Raw genomic sequence first — 13,140 nt, forward strand, 5'->3', positions numbered from 1 at the left:
CACCGGAGACGTCCCCCTGCAAGATGCTCTTACTGGCCAAGACTCCAGTTCTACCTTGACTTTGTAACATTACAAGTTCAGATATCCTTTTCGTTGTTGTCGTATACAGCAGTGTTTAGAGTTACTCATGACCTTGCCTTTTTCGGACGATCATTCCTTCTTGCGTCTAGACTCTTCTGAAATCACTATCCTTCTTGAAACGGCTGTCAGAAGCTCCACTAGCGAGAAGTTCTTCCAGTAGGGACCCCTGTCGGTTTTCCTTTGTCTAAAAATGTCTTTACATCCTTCTCTTTCCCAGAAGGTAGTTTTGCTGGATACAGCAGGCTAAGTCGGCTCTCATTTTTAAAGATGTTACTGCACCATCATCCGGCCTCCGCTGTTTGATGTCCCAGTCCGCCTGTCCCTCCTTCACAGGAAACCTAACCCTTCTGTCTGCCTGCTTGTGAGACACTCGGTCTTGGGAGTTCTGCAATTTCCATTTCCATACACTCTATGTCCCGCTAGAGATCCATCAGTCACTCCAAGTCCCCAGAGTTGGGGGCTTCCATCAATCTTGGGGACATCATCACTTGCCCCTCTGCATTCTCTTTAATTTCTCAGGAGCTGGACCGGGCAGGGGCGGGATCGTCTCACTATTCTGTGTCACTGAGCTCAGTCTCCCTGGGAGAGGTACTTTCCGGCTCGTTGGGCAGCTCTTCGACGTATCACAATTCCTGGGCGGCTCGTTCAGCCCATTTTCGAACGTGCCTTACAGATTTTCCTTGTTCTTGTGCCTGGTATGCTCCTTTCCACGACTTTGGGCACAGTGAGCTTACGGTCACGCACATCCCAGATAACCCTACAGGCTGCAGTCTTTGCGCGTCTCTGAAGTTTGTTTTCTCTGGTAATTTTTGCTCTTTGTGGCCAGCTTCCTTGTTCCTTCGGGGTTTTGCCCCTTTTCGAGCTTAAGATGCTGGGAACTTTTATCTGTTGGAATTCTTTGAAGCTTGCATCAAAAATGGTTTTCTTTGGGGGAAAAATTGTATTTACTTCTACCTGAACCTAAGGACATGATTATCTCGAGATTACTTCCAACTAAATTTTCCGCTTGAAATTCTTTAGGACAAGTAAGTCACATAAATTAGGGCTCCAAACCCACATGAATCCCGGACTATGGTGGCATCTCTGAAGGGAGGTATTTCCTTTCTTTGTTCTTTGACTTCCATGGCCAAGGCCAAGAAAGGCAAACACCAACACTTGCTTAGTCTCTGAACAGTCTCCAGGGGTTTGTCTCTGGCCTGCGGCTCACACAAACCCTCCTGCAGACCCTAGAAATTAACTGGCAGGATCCCCTGGGTAGATTTGATGTTTTCCCTCTTCTCTCTAGAGTTCCATTTTCTCATGATTTCTGGCCAATGACAGCATCCTTTCCGTTGTGGTTATGTTTTTAACAATTACACCAGGGGCACCTGGGTGGCTCAGTCAGTTAAGTGCCCAACTTTGCCCATGTCATGATCTCACCGTTCGTGGGTTCGAGCCCCACACTGGGCTCTGTGTTGACAGCTCAGAGCCTGGAGCCTCCTTCACACTCTGTCTCTGTCTCTCTCTGCCCCTCCCCTGCTCACGCTCTGTCTCTCTCAAAAACGAACGTTAAAAAAATTTTTTTAACTTAACAAAAAATAATTACACCAGCATGCTTCTGTGTGCTCTGTGACACCTAAGTCCACCGCACTGCCCCATTAGTTTCTTTAAATCAACGTAACTTGGGGCGCCTGGGTGGCGCAGTCGGTTAAGCGTCCGACTTCAGCCAGGTCACGATCTCGCGGTCTGTGAGTTCGAGCCCCGCGTCGGGCTCTGGGCTGATGGCTCGGAGCCTGGAGCCTGTTTCCAATTCTGTGTGTCTCCCTCTCTCTCTGCCCCTCCCCCGTTCATGCTCTGTCTCTCTCTGTCCCAAAAATAAATAAAAAAAATTAAAAAATAAAAAAATAAATAAATCAACGTAACTATTAAAACTAAAAATATCTGTGCTGGGAGGGGCATCTGGGGGGCTCAGGCAGTTCAGCATCTGACTCTTAATTTCAGCTCAGGCCACGATCTCACGCATTCGTGAGATCAGGCCCCGCATCAGGCTCTGGGCTGAGTGTTGAGCCTGCGTGGGATTCTCTCTCCCACTCTCCCGGCGCCTCCCCTCCTTGTGGGAGCTCTCTCAAAATAAATAAACATTTAAAAATAAATAAATACATGAAATGTCCGTGTTGGAACTGAAACCAACTAACAATGCACACTTGGCGAAATGCTGCTAAAGCCTCTGTGGCCGCACTGACCTTCCATCTGCACTTGGGCCTCCAGCCTGCCTCCCCCCTGTAACCAGGCCACCCTCTCTAACCAAGTGGACTCCTGTCTCGTCACAAGTGTGGTTTTTAAGCGTCCGCTGCTTTTAGGATAACGTCCAAACTACTTAACATGCCACAATCCTCTGGTATCACGGGCCCTGTCCCACCTCCTGCCTGACACTCGACCCTCTCGATCTCCCCCCAAACACCAGACCCTTCTAGCCTCACCCCCACTTTTGCACACACTGCTACCCCAGCAGCGGGTACTGGCTGAGTTTTCTCAGCCGTATTCTTTCCTCAAGGTCTTTCCTGTGTCTCCCAGCAGCCAGCTGACCCGGCCCTCCTCCCAGGGGGCGTCTGCCACACTGTCCCTCCTGTTCACCCAACCATTCTCCCGCTGTCCTAGGGGCCTCTTCTCTCCGTGGCCCCCTCTCCCCTCCAAGCTCTGTCACAAGCCCCACGACAGGAGCAATGACTGTATGAAGTTACACACACCCAAACCCACTCACTTGGATGCACCGGGGAGACGGGCAGGTGGGCCTCTGGGAGCAAACCTAAAGACGCACACCTTTTTCTTTCCAGATGCTGAAGGTGACTGGTCCACATACAGAAGACACGAGGGCTCTGCCGACTGTAAGACTGCTAATCAGCATTGCAATGCTGAGAAAAGAAGGTTTCCAGGACTACTTAGGGATGCTCCAGAACGTAGGCTTCTCTAAGGAACCCTGTTTACACACTTAATTTGCTTAAGGGCCTGTGACGTAAGGGAATGCGGAAGTCAGTGTGAGGCGGGCCCAGGGCCGCCCCCCCAGGACTCCAAGGCTCTGACGGCTGCAGCCCCACAAGACCCCCCGGGTCCAGCAGAAGGCCAAACAGCCACACTTCCAGAGGGCACTGTGCTAGGGGAAAACGGAGTTTTACAGCATTGCTTCAGTGGATTACTTGTTTTTGCTGACTCGGTAAATTATATCACAATAGCAAATTAATAAATAAAAAATTCGTATCATAATGGAAAACCAGCTCCGGCTTCCACGAAGCCTAACACAGGCACGCACTACCGTCGGTCCCCCGGGACACGGTCGGGAGGCTGGGTCTCAGTGGCAGCAGCCCACTCAGCACAGAGGGGTGTCCACCACCTTCGGGGTCTGATGCATGCAATCAGGGCCCTCCTGACCGGGGCAAAGTCAGCGGGTCGGCCAGACATTTCCCAAGGAGGAGCTGAGCTCTGGAAGGGAAGGCGATGTGACTTGGAAAAGCATCCCTGGCTCAGGGGACAGGGCGGTGGGGGGGGGGGGGGGGGGGGGGGGGAGGGGGGGGTTGGGGGGTTGGGCGAGGTTGGGGGAGGGGCTGGATGACCAGGGTGCTGGGCCAGGGAAGCTCTTGGCCAAGAGGGAAGGCTCTGGAAGGTGGCTCCCTGGGCCCTGGGGACACTGTGTGAGTGGGGACGGGCCTCTGGCCGGCTGCAGCCCCTCTCCACTGCCAGATCAGGTGCGGCAGCTCGTGTCCCCCTCCTCTGGGGCCTGCACTCCTGTCTGCTGCCCTGACTCCCGGCCCCGTGCCCAGCCCGCACTGGCTCCCCTCCTACAGATGAGAAGACGGGCAGAGACCTTGAGCGGCTCACCTGGGTCACACCGTGGGGCTGCGGACACGACCGAGCCAGCTGCGAGCGGCACCCTTGACCACAGGGGCCACGGTCGGGAGGCACCTTGGCCCTCGCTACATCGGGTCGTGTTCTGTTCGGCAGGGCGGGTGCTATGCTGTCCTCAGGCCCTGTGCACGGTCCGCCTACCACCTGAGCCCTGCTCTACCCACACACGGCGCTCACGGCCAGCAGGACTCCCGGTCTCTCAGAGCTGAATTTCCACCTCTGCCCACCCCCCCACCACCCCGCCCCCTGGGACAGTCCAGGTGTTCGAGGGCTTTGCCCCGGAACCCTGCGCTGCTGGGGACGGGAGCCGAAGGCGTCCATCTTCAAGAAGCCTCCGGCACAGGGTCTGGACCCTGGGCACAAACCAGACAAATCACAGGCGAGCCGCTGACCACGCTTGTGGTCGTGGGCCTCTCCCCACTGTGGTCAGAGCCGTGCTCACCGGGTGCCCCCACAACTACCTGCCCTGTCCTCACAGGGCGTCCTAGCACTCAGGCAGCATGTCACTTGCAACTGCAGGACTCCCTGGGGCCCGTCCCCACCTCCGTGAGGGCAGGATCAGAAGGTGATGAACCTGAGGGACCGCCAGGCCACCGCCGAGGAATGGAACCTGATCGCTCCTGGCATGCACGACTTCCGCCGCATAAACCCCCGGAGAAAGCGTCCGGTCCCTGCACCGTGCAGCCCCGCTGGGTGCACGGAGCCCGGTGACCTCAGGCCGACAGAACAGCCACAAGTGAGTGCCGGGCTCTGTCTGGACAGGCTCCGTGGTGGCCCATTACTTCTTTAGAAAACGAGTTTCTTTCAGGCTCTGGGCTGATGGCTCAGAGCCTGGAGCCTGTTTCCGATTCTGTGTCTCCCTCTCTCTCTGCCCCTCCCCCGTTCATGCTCTGTCTCTCTCTGTCCCAAAAATAAATAAAAAAACGTTGGAAAAAAAAAAAATTTTAAAAAGGGGCGCCTGGGTGGCGCAGTCGGTTGAGCGTCCGACTTCAGCCAGGTCACGATCTCGCGGTCTGTGAGTTCGAGCCCCGCGTCGGGCTCTGGGCTGACGGCTCAGAGCCTGGAGCCTGTTTCCGATTCTGTGTCTCCCTCTCTCTCTGCCCCTCCCCCGTTCATGCTCTGTCTCTCTCTGTCCCAAAAATAAATAAAAAAACGTTGAAAAAAAAAAAGAAAACGAGTTTCTTCCTGAAATCCTCACTTGGAATAAAGTCAGGATTCTGAGAACAGGGAATTCTGGAGGTCAAGGAGAAACACTAATAATCGTAAACATCCTTGTAAAAATCCGAAATCTCTCTAGCTGAGGAAGACGATTCATGTAAGAGCCCAGATGCACTTGGAAATGACCAATATAACACTCACATCCCATTGCAATCGGATCAGACGGCTGGAATCTCCAGGTTCTAAGATCTCACTGCCTCCGGTGAACAGAGTCTAATACACCAGCCTCAGAACCTGCTCCCAAAGAAAGCTGCGTGGAGAAGAAAGCCCATGTCACTCCTGGGAGACCCCCAGCTCTCAGTGCTGCGCGCCCCCCCCCCCCACACACACACCAGGCAGAGCTGGTGAAAGGACATTAAGACGGGCCAAAACCACAGGCAGGCAGGAAGCCCTTGGGGGTGTGGATCCCATCCCTGCAGAACCGCCACTGGGGACAGGGATGGGGGCACCCAAGATCGCATCACAAGTGCAGGCGGTTAATGGAGAAGATGTAGAAGTTCTCTGAAAGACATGAGAGAAAAGCTACTTAAAGGAGAGTCATACATGCTCATGGACAAAAAGATTCAGTATTGAAAAGATGTCCATTGACTTCCACTTTAATTTACAAATTCAATGTGTTTCTAACAAAAACTCCAGAGCTTTCTGCGGCATACGAGGCTCATTCTAAAGCTGACACTGAAGGGCAAGGGCCGAGAACAGCGAGAACAGCGAGACAACGCCAAACATTACACGTAAGGTGAAGATTTACGTGTGATATCAAGATGCTTTGTGAGGCTGAGAAAGACCATGTGTTCTGGGCACAGGACGGATGGGCCAGTGGAACAGAGGACTGAGACAACGCCCATGCTAAGGTGGGCGTTCCCTGACGGAGGAGTGATGGTGCAGATCAACAAGGGAAGGATGGATTATCCAGTGTGGCACTGAGACCACTAGCTATCCACACGGAAGAAACCGGAATCAGATCCCTACCTCATGCCATATACACGAAGCTAAACTCAAGGTGGATTACCAAGCAAAATCTGACAAGGATAAAGCACAAATTCTTTAAATCAATATATTCGACAACACAAATATTTCAAAGTGGTACGTGACAAAGGCACTATAATTAAGGACAACGTGCAAGTCACAGACTATCAGAAGATATTTGGAGTGCGTATATGACTGGTATATGATTAGTACCCAGAAAAATACATACATATTTTTAATATTATTTTTTAATATTAAATATTTTTTAATATCTCCCTAAGAATCAAAAATAAAGGGACAAACTACCTCATAAAACAATGAGTCAAGGATATGAACACTGGTCAGTAAAAACAGGAAGAGCTGTTCATACTCACTGCAACAGGGACACGCAGAGCAAAACGAGTAAAAGTGAGAAGTCAGTTCATGTTTTTTGGGCAAAAACTAGAAATTACAAGGAACGCAGAGAATGGGAGAAAAGATGAGCTGAAAGAGATTCTTCTTGCAGATGCTGGTGGCGGGCGGGAGGGGGTGTGTGCAGCCGCTTTGGAAGTCAAATTGGTAACGTCTTGACGTTCACATCCTGTAAACCAGAAATTTCTTAAACGGAGCATCTCCTACAGGCGGATGTGAGAAGACGTGTACAAAAATGTTAGATGGAGCACCGTTTGCAATTTCAAAAAAACTTCCAAATAACTCAAAGGTCTTTCCATAGGAGAATGGTGAATTATAGCACATTCACAGAACGTGAAACTCCAAAGGATGAGCAAAGTGGAACACAGCTACACCTGCCAAATTCAGTCAATATTAAAACAGGAAGTGGAACACAGCAAGCATATTGCAAAAGAATTTTTAAGTGTGATGCCTTTTATAAAAGTTTCAGAATGTTCATTGGGATACTACGTATTATTTATTAGAGATACTTAGAAATGATAAAATCAACTTCAAAGCAGTGGTTACTTCTGGAGAGGAAGAGAGGGAGATTCAGTGGTATAGGCTCCCTTTGACCTCTAAATCAGAAATAAAAGATCTGAAACAAAAATTTAAAAAAATAACTTGCAGGTCCGACCAAGCTAGGTAGTAGGTATTCCTCAGGGTTATCCATACTTTTCCGTACATTTAAGATCTTTCGTACTGAGAGAAACAGACCAGGAACTAATTGGAGGTGGTCTTTTCCAGAGAGACTCCTCTGTGTGGAGGCCCACAGACCTCCATGTCCCTGACCAGTGTGGGGCCCCAGGCTGTCATCCAGACTCTGTGGCTGCAGGTGCAGCCCCGTCCCTGGGTCGTGACCCCGCGTCTCCTCCCAGGCCCGCGCGCACAGGCACGAGGCAGCCCCTCACTGCTCTGTCTTGCCCATGACCGTGACCTTCTCTCAGTGCTTCTGTTTCCATCCTTCCCAGAGCAGGGCCCCTCGCACGCACGGCTGCTCTCTCTCAAAGCGGCCTTAATGTTCGAGAGACGCTCAAAGGTAAGCAGCGCCTGTCCCCTTTCAGCTACTGCTTGGAGGAGAGAGAGAAATCCAGACGCCCCGCACATCAGGAGTGTCTTAAAACTGCATCTCAGGCTCCGCACGGGCCTCGTGTTTGCTTACGAGATGACAGAATGGAAGTTCAAAATGACCGCACGATTTGCCAAACACGGATTACCGACACGTGGCACACACTTTCTGAAATGCAGAAAATAAGGCAACGAAACAGGTTCCCTTATACTTTTTATAACCAAGAAACTGCGATAAGAGGAACAATTTTTCACCTTTAATTGCATCATTAAGCCTTCCTTATAATTTTTGGCACCGAAATAAAAACGAATAGCCCTCTGGTGTCAGGAGATTTTCCTACGTACACGTATTTATGTAGATGTAGTTTTGAGGCCATTCGAATGACAGGAATTGTTTCCATTCTTTGCTCAGATTTGAGTGCACCGGCTTCAGCTATGCAAGCAAACTCTCTGCTATGATTTCCTCTGAAATATTCATCGCCAGGCCGCTGCACGACATACACAATTACCCACCAGGCATGCGGAGCATGGCCGTTTTAAAATTCGCACCCACACCCCCAGGCTCGGGGCATGGGCTGGTGACGGAACCGTAAATCACACTTCGTTACGCAGCCAAATCCTGAAGCCTAAACGAGCTGGTGCCCGGCCAGCCAGCCTCCAAGTGACTGATCTATTATCTCTATGCCAATCTCTATTATCTCTCGCCAGATACTTATTGGCAGGTGTCTGTCCACGTCTGAGAACATTCCAAATGGTGAAATGACAAAGGTCATGGCCAATCACGCTCATTCTGCACGTTCCCGGGGGGATGCCGACCCGACCGGCACAGGCTCTGGACGGCCGATCTGGGAACGGGACGTGGCCCATGGTCCCTCCTAGCTCTGGGATGTGGGCTGTTGCTCTAGCCTGCCCGTAATTCCTAACTGAAATGAACATTTGAAAGCCATGTAGTAAAATAATAAACAAATAACAGAAAATAATACAAAATGCTGGGACATTTCTATAGCTCCTAATGAGCGTTTATTCTTAGGCTGATGCACTGTCAGTAGGAAAAGAACCAACAGGATATGTACACACGCACGTGCACACACACACACGGAGACCGGATGACTGACCGATTCTAAGAAACCGACTCACGCGATAGAAGGGGCTGGGAGCCCAGGTCTGCTGGGGAGGGTGGCAGCAAGGCCCCGGGAAGAACCAAAGCTGCAGTTGAGGACAGGAAGGCAGGACTGCTGCTTGCTCAGGAGGCCAGTCGCCATTCTGTTCAGGCTTCAAATGACATGATGGGGGCTCGCCCACACTGTGGACAGTGACCTACTTTATTCAAAGTCCACCAATCTGGACTTGCATTTGGATGCTAATCCCATCCAGGAACACCTCCACAGCACCGTCCAGAACAACGTTTGACTAAATAGCTGGGAACTGTGGCCCGGCCAGGCTGACTCACTGAATCAACCATCACAGCTCACGGCCGCCCAGACCAAGGTCTGTCTTCAACTTCAAAAAGACACTCCTCAGTACAGGGCTGTGTTCCTAGGTCTCTTCAAATGCCAAACCATTGGTCCAGATTGTCAATAATCAACAAAAGCGTCAACATTCCCCGAAGAGCTGCACACGCCCCAAGCTCACAGGCAAGAATTTTCTCCAGGGATGTTGGGAGAGAGTTCTGGAACTCTCTGCCCCTCTTCACCACCTGCTCTCTACAACCCACGTCTGCTTCTGGCCCTTAAAGAGAGTGGCTGCTCCCTAAGCACAGAACAGGCACGCCAGCAAAGATGGGTTAAGAGTCCCGGCAAAAAGCCTGATTTAACTACGCTGGCGGGTGTCAGGACAGAGGCCCCGCCCCAGCACAGGCAGGGGCGCCTGTCACCACCGACACGGGAGCTCACATCACAAGGACTGAGCTGTCCGCAAAGCCCTGTCTCCTCTACGGACAGAATCAAAGACATCCTTTTAAACTTCATGAATGATACAGGCCCTGAAGTGCTGCGGGGGGCAGAGTCAGCACCACATTGGGAGGCGGATTTACTCTGCCACCAACCCCAGCTGCCCTTGCCACGGCCCCTCCCATGTCCCGAATGTAAACACTGAACACCTGGGGACCCGGCCTCCTGAGAGGCCACGGGTCACCGTCTGGCCTGGGGGCGACACTCCAGGAACATCTCTGAGCCCTGTCCAAGCGGATGAACTCGACCACCTTTTACGCCTGTCAAGGACGTTCCTGGCAAAGTAAAAGGAAAGACAGCCTGCTGTGGGTCCTGATTATCTTTTCTTTGAAGCAAGAAATGACATCACGGCAGTTAATAACTCAAAGCCTCAGTCCTCTCTGTAGACGGAACTTGGCCCAAGGAGCGTTAACGGTCAGAGCGGCTGAGCGCGGCTGGCTGGGCCGGGGAGGGGGGTGGGGACCAGCGTTCCGTCCCCACTCGGGCAGGCTGCTGTCCCGGGGCCTGCCCTCCTGAGCCTCCGTCCGGTCGCAGTCCCGCTCGACCCAGACCTCCCGCCTCCAGAGCCGAGCCCCGGGGCCACCGCTGCCCAGGGCGCCCCGGGGTCCCCAGCGCCAGCGCCTGCGTGCCAGAGAGAATGACGAGGCCGACGACGCAAGAGCACTTTCCCACTGAGATTCTTCAGAGGAGACAAACGGCCGCCTCCCTCGGGCCTCCCTTTCCTCGGCTGGCAAGGGCGGCCTCCGCATCCGAGACCCGGACCAGGCCAGGCTTGCGGGAGGTGGCACGCCACGAGTCCACTCCCAAAGGGCCACTGCTGCCTCCCCTCCGTAGGAGGAGTGGCTTCTCCAGGTCCCATCCTTGGAGTATACAGAGGAGAAGGAGCCAAGGGAGCGGAAGGAAGCCTGGCCCCCGGCCGACACCTGCCAGCTCCAGGCGAGGGCCCGCGGGACCCGCGTCCACCCGGAGGGGGAACAGAGTCACTCTCCTCCTACCACAAAGCAACCAAGGACATTTGCTTGGTCCGAAATGTCAGGTGTTCAGTATCCTTGACAGGGATTCCCCAGCGACTCAGCTACCTGGACACGTGGGAGGAGACACATCAGGGCCACTGCCACCCACCGCGAGGTTGTGCCGGAGACAGAAGGGAGGACGTGGGCTCGGCGGGCCTCACACACGCACCCCCGCCAACACGGAGCTCCCGGCGGCCAGGCCTAGCGTCGCCGGTGTCCCTTGCCCGCTCAGTGCTTGGCACCGCGGGGCGGACGGAGCCCGGGTGGACCAGCAAACGTTCTCGACACGAAGCAGAAGCAGAAGCAGAACCCCTCAGTGGCAAAGCCCGGGACCCTTCACTCCTCACAAGCTCCTGAGACGACGGGCACGCAAGCCAAGGTCTAAGAGCCACCCGGCTGGGCTGTGAGCTTCTGGGGACGAGGACCCACCTTCCCTCCACCTGGGTGTCCCCAGCAGCCAGCACGGTGCGCACACACACAGCGGGTAAACGGAAAACGATAAATATAAAGATAACGAGGGAGGGCTAGGCTCCAGCGCTACGTTACAGACTCCCCTAGCCCCCCCCGCCCCCCAACCACTCACACCCATGACTAAACGTTTAAGAGGGTCTCGGGCCACCAGCCCTGAGCCCCTCCTTACACCTGCCCCTCTGCCAATGAGACGGTAAGACTTTTGCCACTCTGCGACTAACGCGAACCAAAAGAATGCACATTCACCTCCGAGCCACGCTCTAGGGAATCCCCAGACTTGGCAGAAAATACAAGAGTGGAAAGACTATGAGATAAAGTAAGGGAATGACACAGGCACTGGAGTATGCCGAGTAGTCGGTCCAGCTGTCGGAGCCCCAGGACGAGCCCATTGGACGCTTGACATCTCTAGGCCCTGCTGCTCCTTCCCAGCTCCCTCTCCTGGCAAGGCCTACACACAGACACACACACACACACACACACACACACACACACACAGAGGGAACGTAGGGAGTGGGATTTTCACAAACACTTTAAAATAAGACTCTTCAAAAATCCCCCAAAGTAGAAAGCACAGAATAAGAACCCTGATACGCACCCCTCGGGGTCCACCGGGAGCCTACGTGGCCAAGCCTGTTCCCTCTGCTGACCCCCACCCTGCCCACATGCTGCTGGAAAATTCTAAAGAAAAGCCCAGACATCACATTTCACCCACAAATAGTTTCTGTTAGAGCTAGGGGCTATTTCTAGAAGCCTCATCACAAGACCATTACCACATGTGCAAACGGTCATTCCCCATGGCAATGGAGCACGTCCCTGATGGGGGGCAGGGCACACCACCCCAGGACGCGGCACCTTGGCCGAGCATGGATTTTAAGCTGAAGGAGCCTGACAAGCACCAGGAGCTTGGGGGGGGGGGGGGGGGGAGGGGGGATGGAGACCGTCTGACCTTACCACAAGTGGGACTTCATTAGACCCTCACGAGAGAGGTCCCTTCCCTCCGCCTGGAGGAAAGGAGCGTCTGTGTCTCTGCGGACCAGGGACAGGAACCTGGCCAAACAGGCCTCCCCCACTTTCTCCTGTGCCATCCTGTATGACCCCCCCCTTCATCAAACCGAACATGACACTGGGCTGCACCCTTCCTCCAGGCCTCCGTTTCCCCATGTAGGCGGCTGTGCTGCGTAAAACTTACAGTAAATAAACCTGGGTGCCCTCCTCTTGCTGGTCTGGCCTTGACCATGGGGCCCCAGCCGAGACCCTAAGATGCTGTCCCTTCATCTCCAGGGCATGTGCCTTTTCACAGCTGTGTTGTTCCAATCAGGCCCCAAACAAGTACACGCCGGCCTCTGACGTCCAGGGTCTCCGGTCTCCAGAAATGTCTGGGCTCCCTCCCTCTCTTCCTCCTCTGTGCCTGCTGTCCTGTGGGTGTTTTACACTCTGGCTTCGGCAGCCACGCTCCCGTGGCAGGACGGGCCTCTGTCCCCTTCCCCGTGTTTCCTGCCAGCAGGCACCTGGATCTGGAGGCTCGACAGGAGTCCGACGTGATGTGTTTTGCAAGAACTGATGGCAGAGTGTGCCCTTCGCGCTTCACATCGGGAGGCACACGGTGTCTGTGGTCTCCCCTCTGTGATGTGATGATTGATTCGCTGGTCCAGGCGCTGCTGGATGGATCCATCCATTACAGAGCCCCCCGCGAGCCAGCTCCAGCGGCTTCTGGGGCCACTGGTGAGCGCCGCCCCCGCCCATCATTTCACGAGGGTGACAGTGCGGTTCTCCTGTTCCCTCTGCATCTACAGTCGCACTTCTTCCCTCAGAAACTATGCGATTATCTGAAAAGCACCACACTTGCTCGAATCTTCCTTTTGTTTACAAGGCGAAGCCCCGGCGGCCTCCGAAGGCCAGCCGGTGAGGTTCTATGCAGGAATCATGACGAAGCCACAGACTCTCCCACATTCGGGGCGCTTCAGGCCGCTGCTGTCCTAGTTCTTCCTGACAATCTTGCCACGACCGGCCAGTGGGAGCCCATCAGCTGGGAGTCCTCCTCCTCCTCTGAGAGGCCCCCTGCTTCC

At 53.8% G+C, this 13,140-nt stretch overlaps 1 protein-coding gene across 5 annotated transcripts in view; it reads right to left on the reverse strand.

Annotated features, from left to right (window-relative positions):
- Window positions 1-13,140, reverse strand: part of TBC1D22A (TBC1 domain family member 22A) — a 326,013-nt gene that overhangs the window by 43,645 nt on the left and 269,228 nt on the right. Inside the window, exon 12 of one of the 5 annotated variants that reach the window (XM_058740975.1) lies at window positions 6,606-6,724. The exons of the other annotated variants lie outside the window; for them this stretch is intronic. Within the exon in view, the coding sequence (XP_058596958.1) occupies window positions 6,695-6,724 (30 nt within the window). The 3' untranslated portion in view covers window positions 6,606-6,694. Of the gene's footprint in view, window positions 1-6,605; window positions 6,725-13,140 lie in introns of those variants that run through there. 5 annotated transcript variants of the gene reach the window in all.

Source organism: Neofelis nebulosa, chromosome 8, assembly GCF_028018385.1.
Source record: "Neofelis nebulosa isolate mNeoNeb1 chromosome 8, mNeoNeb1.pri, whole genome shotgun sequence".
NCBI classification, from domain to species: domain Eukaryota; kingdom Metazoa; phylum Chordata; class Mammalia; order Carnivora; family Felidae; genus Neofelis; species Neofelis nebulosa.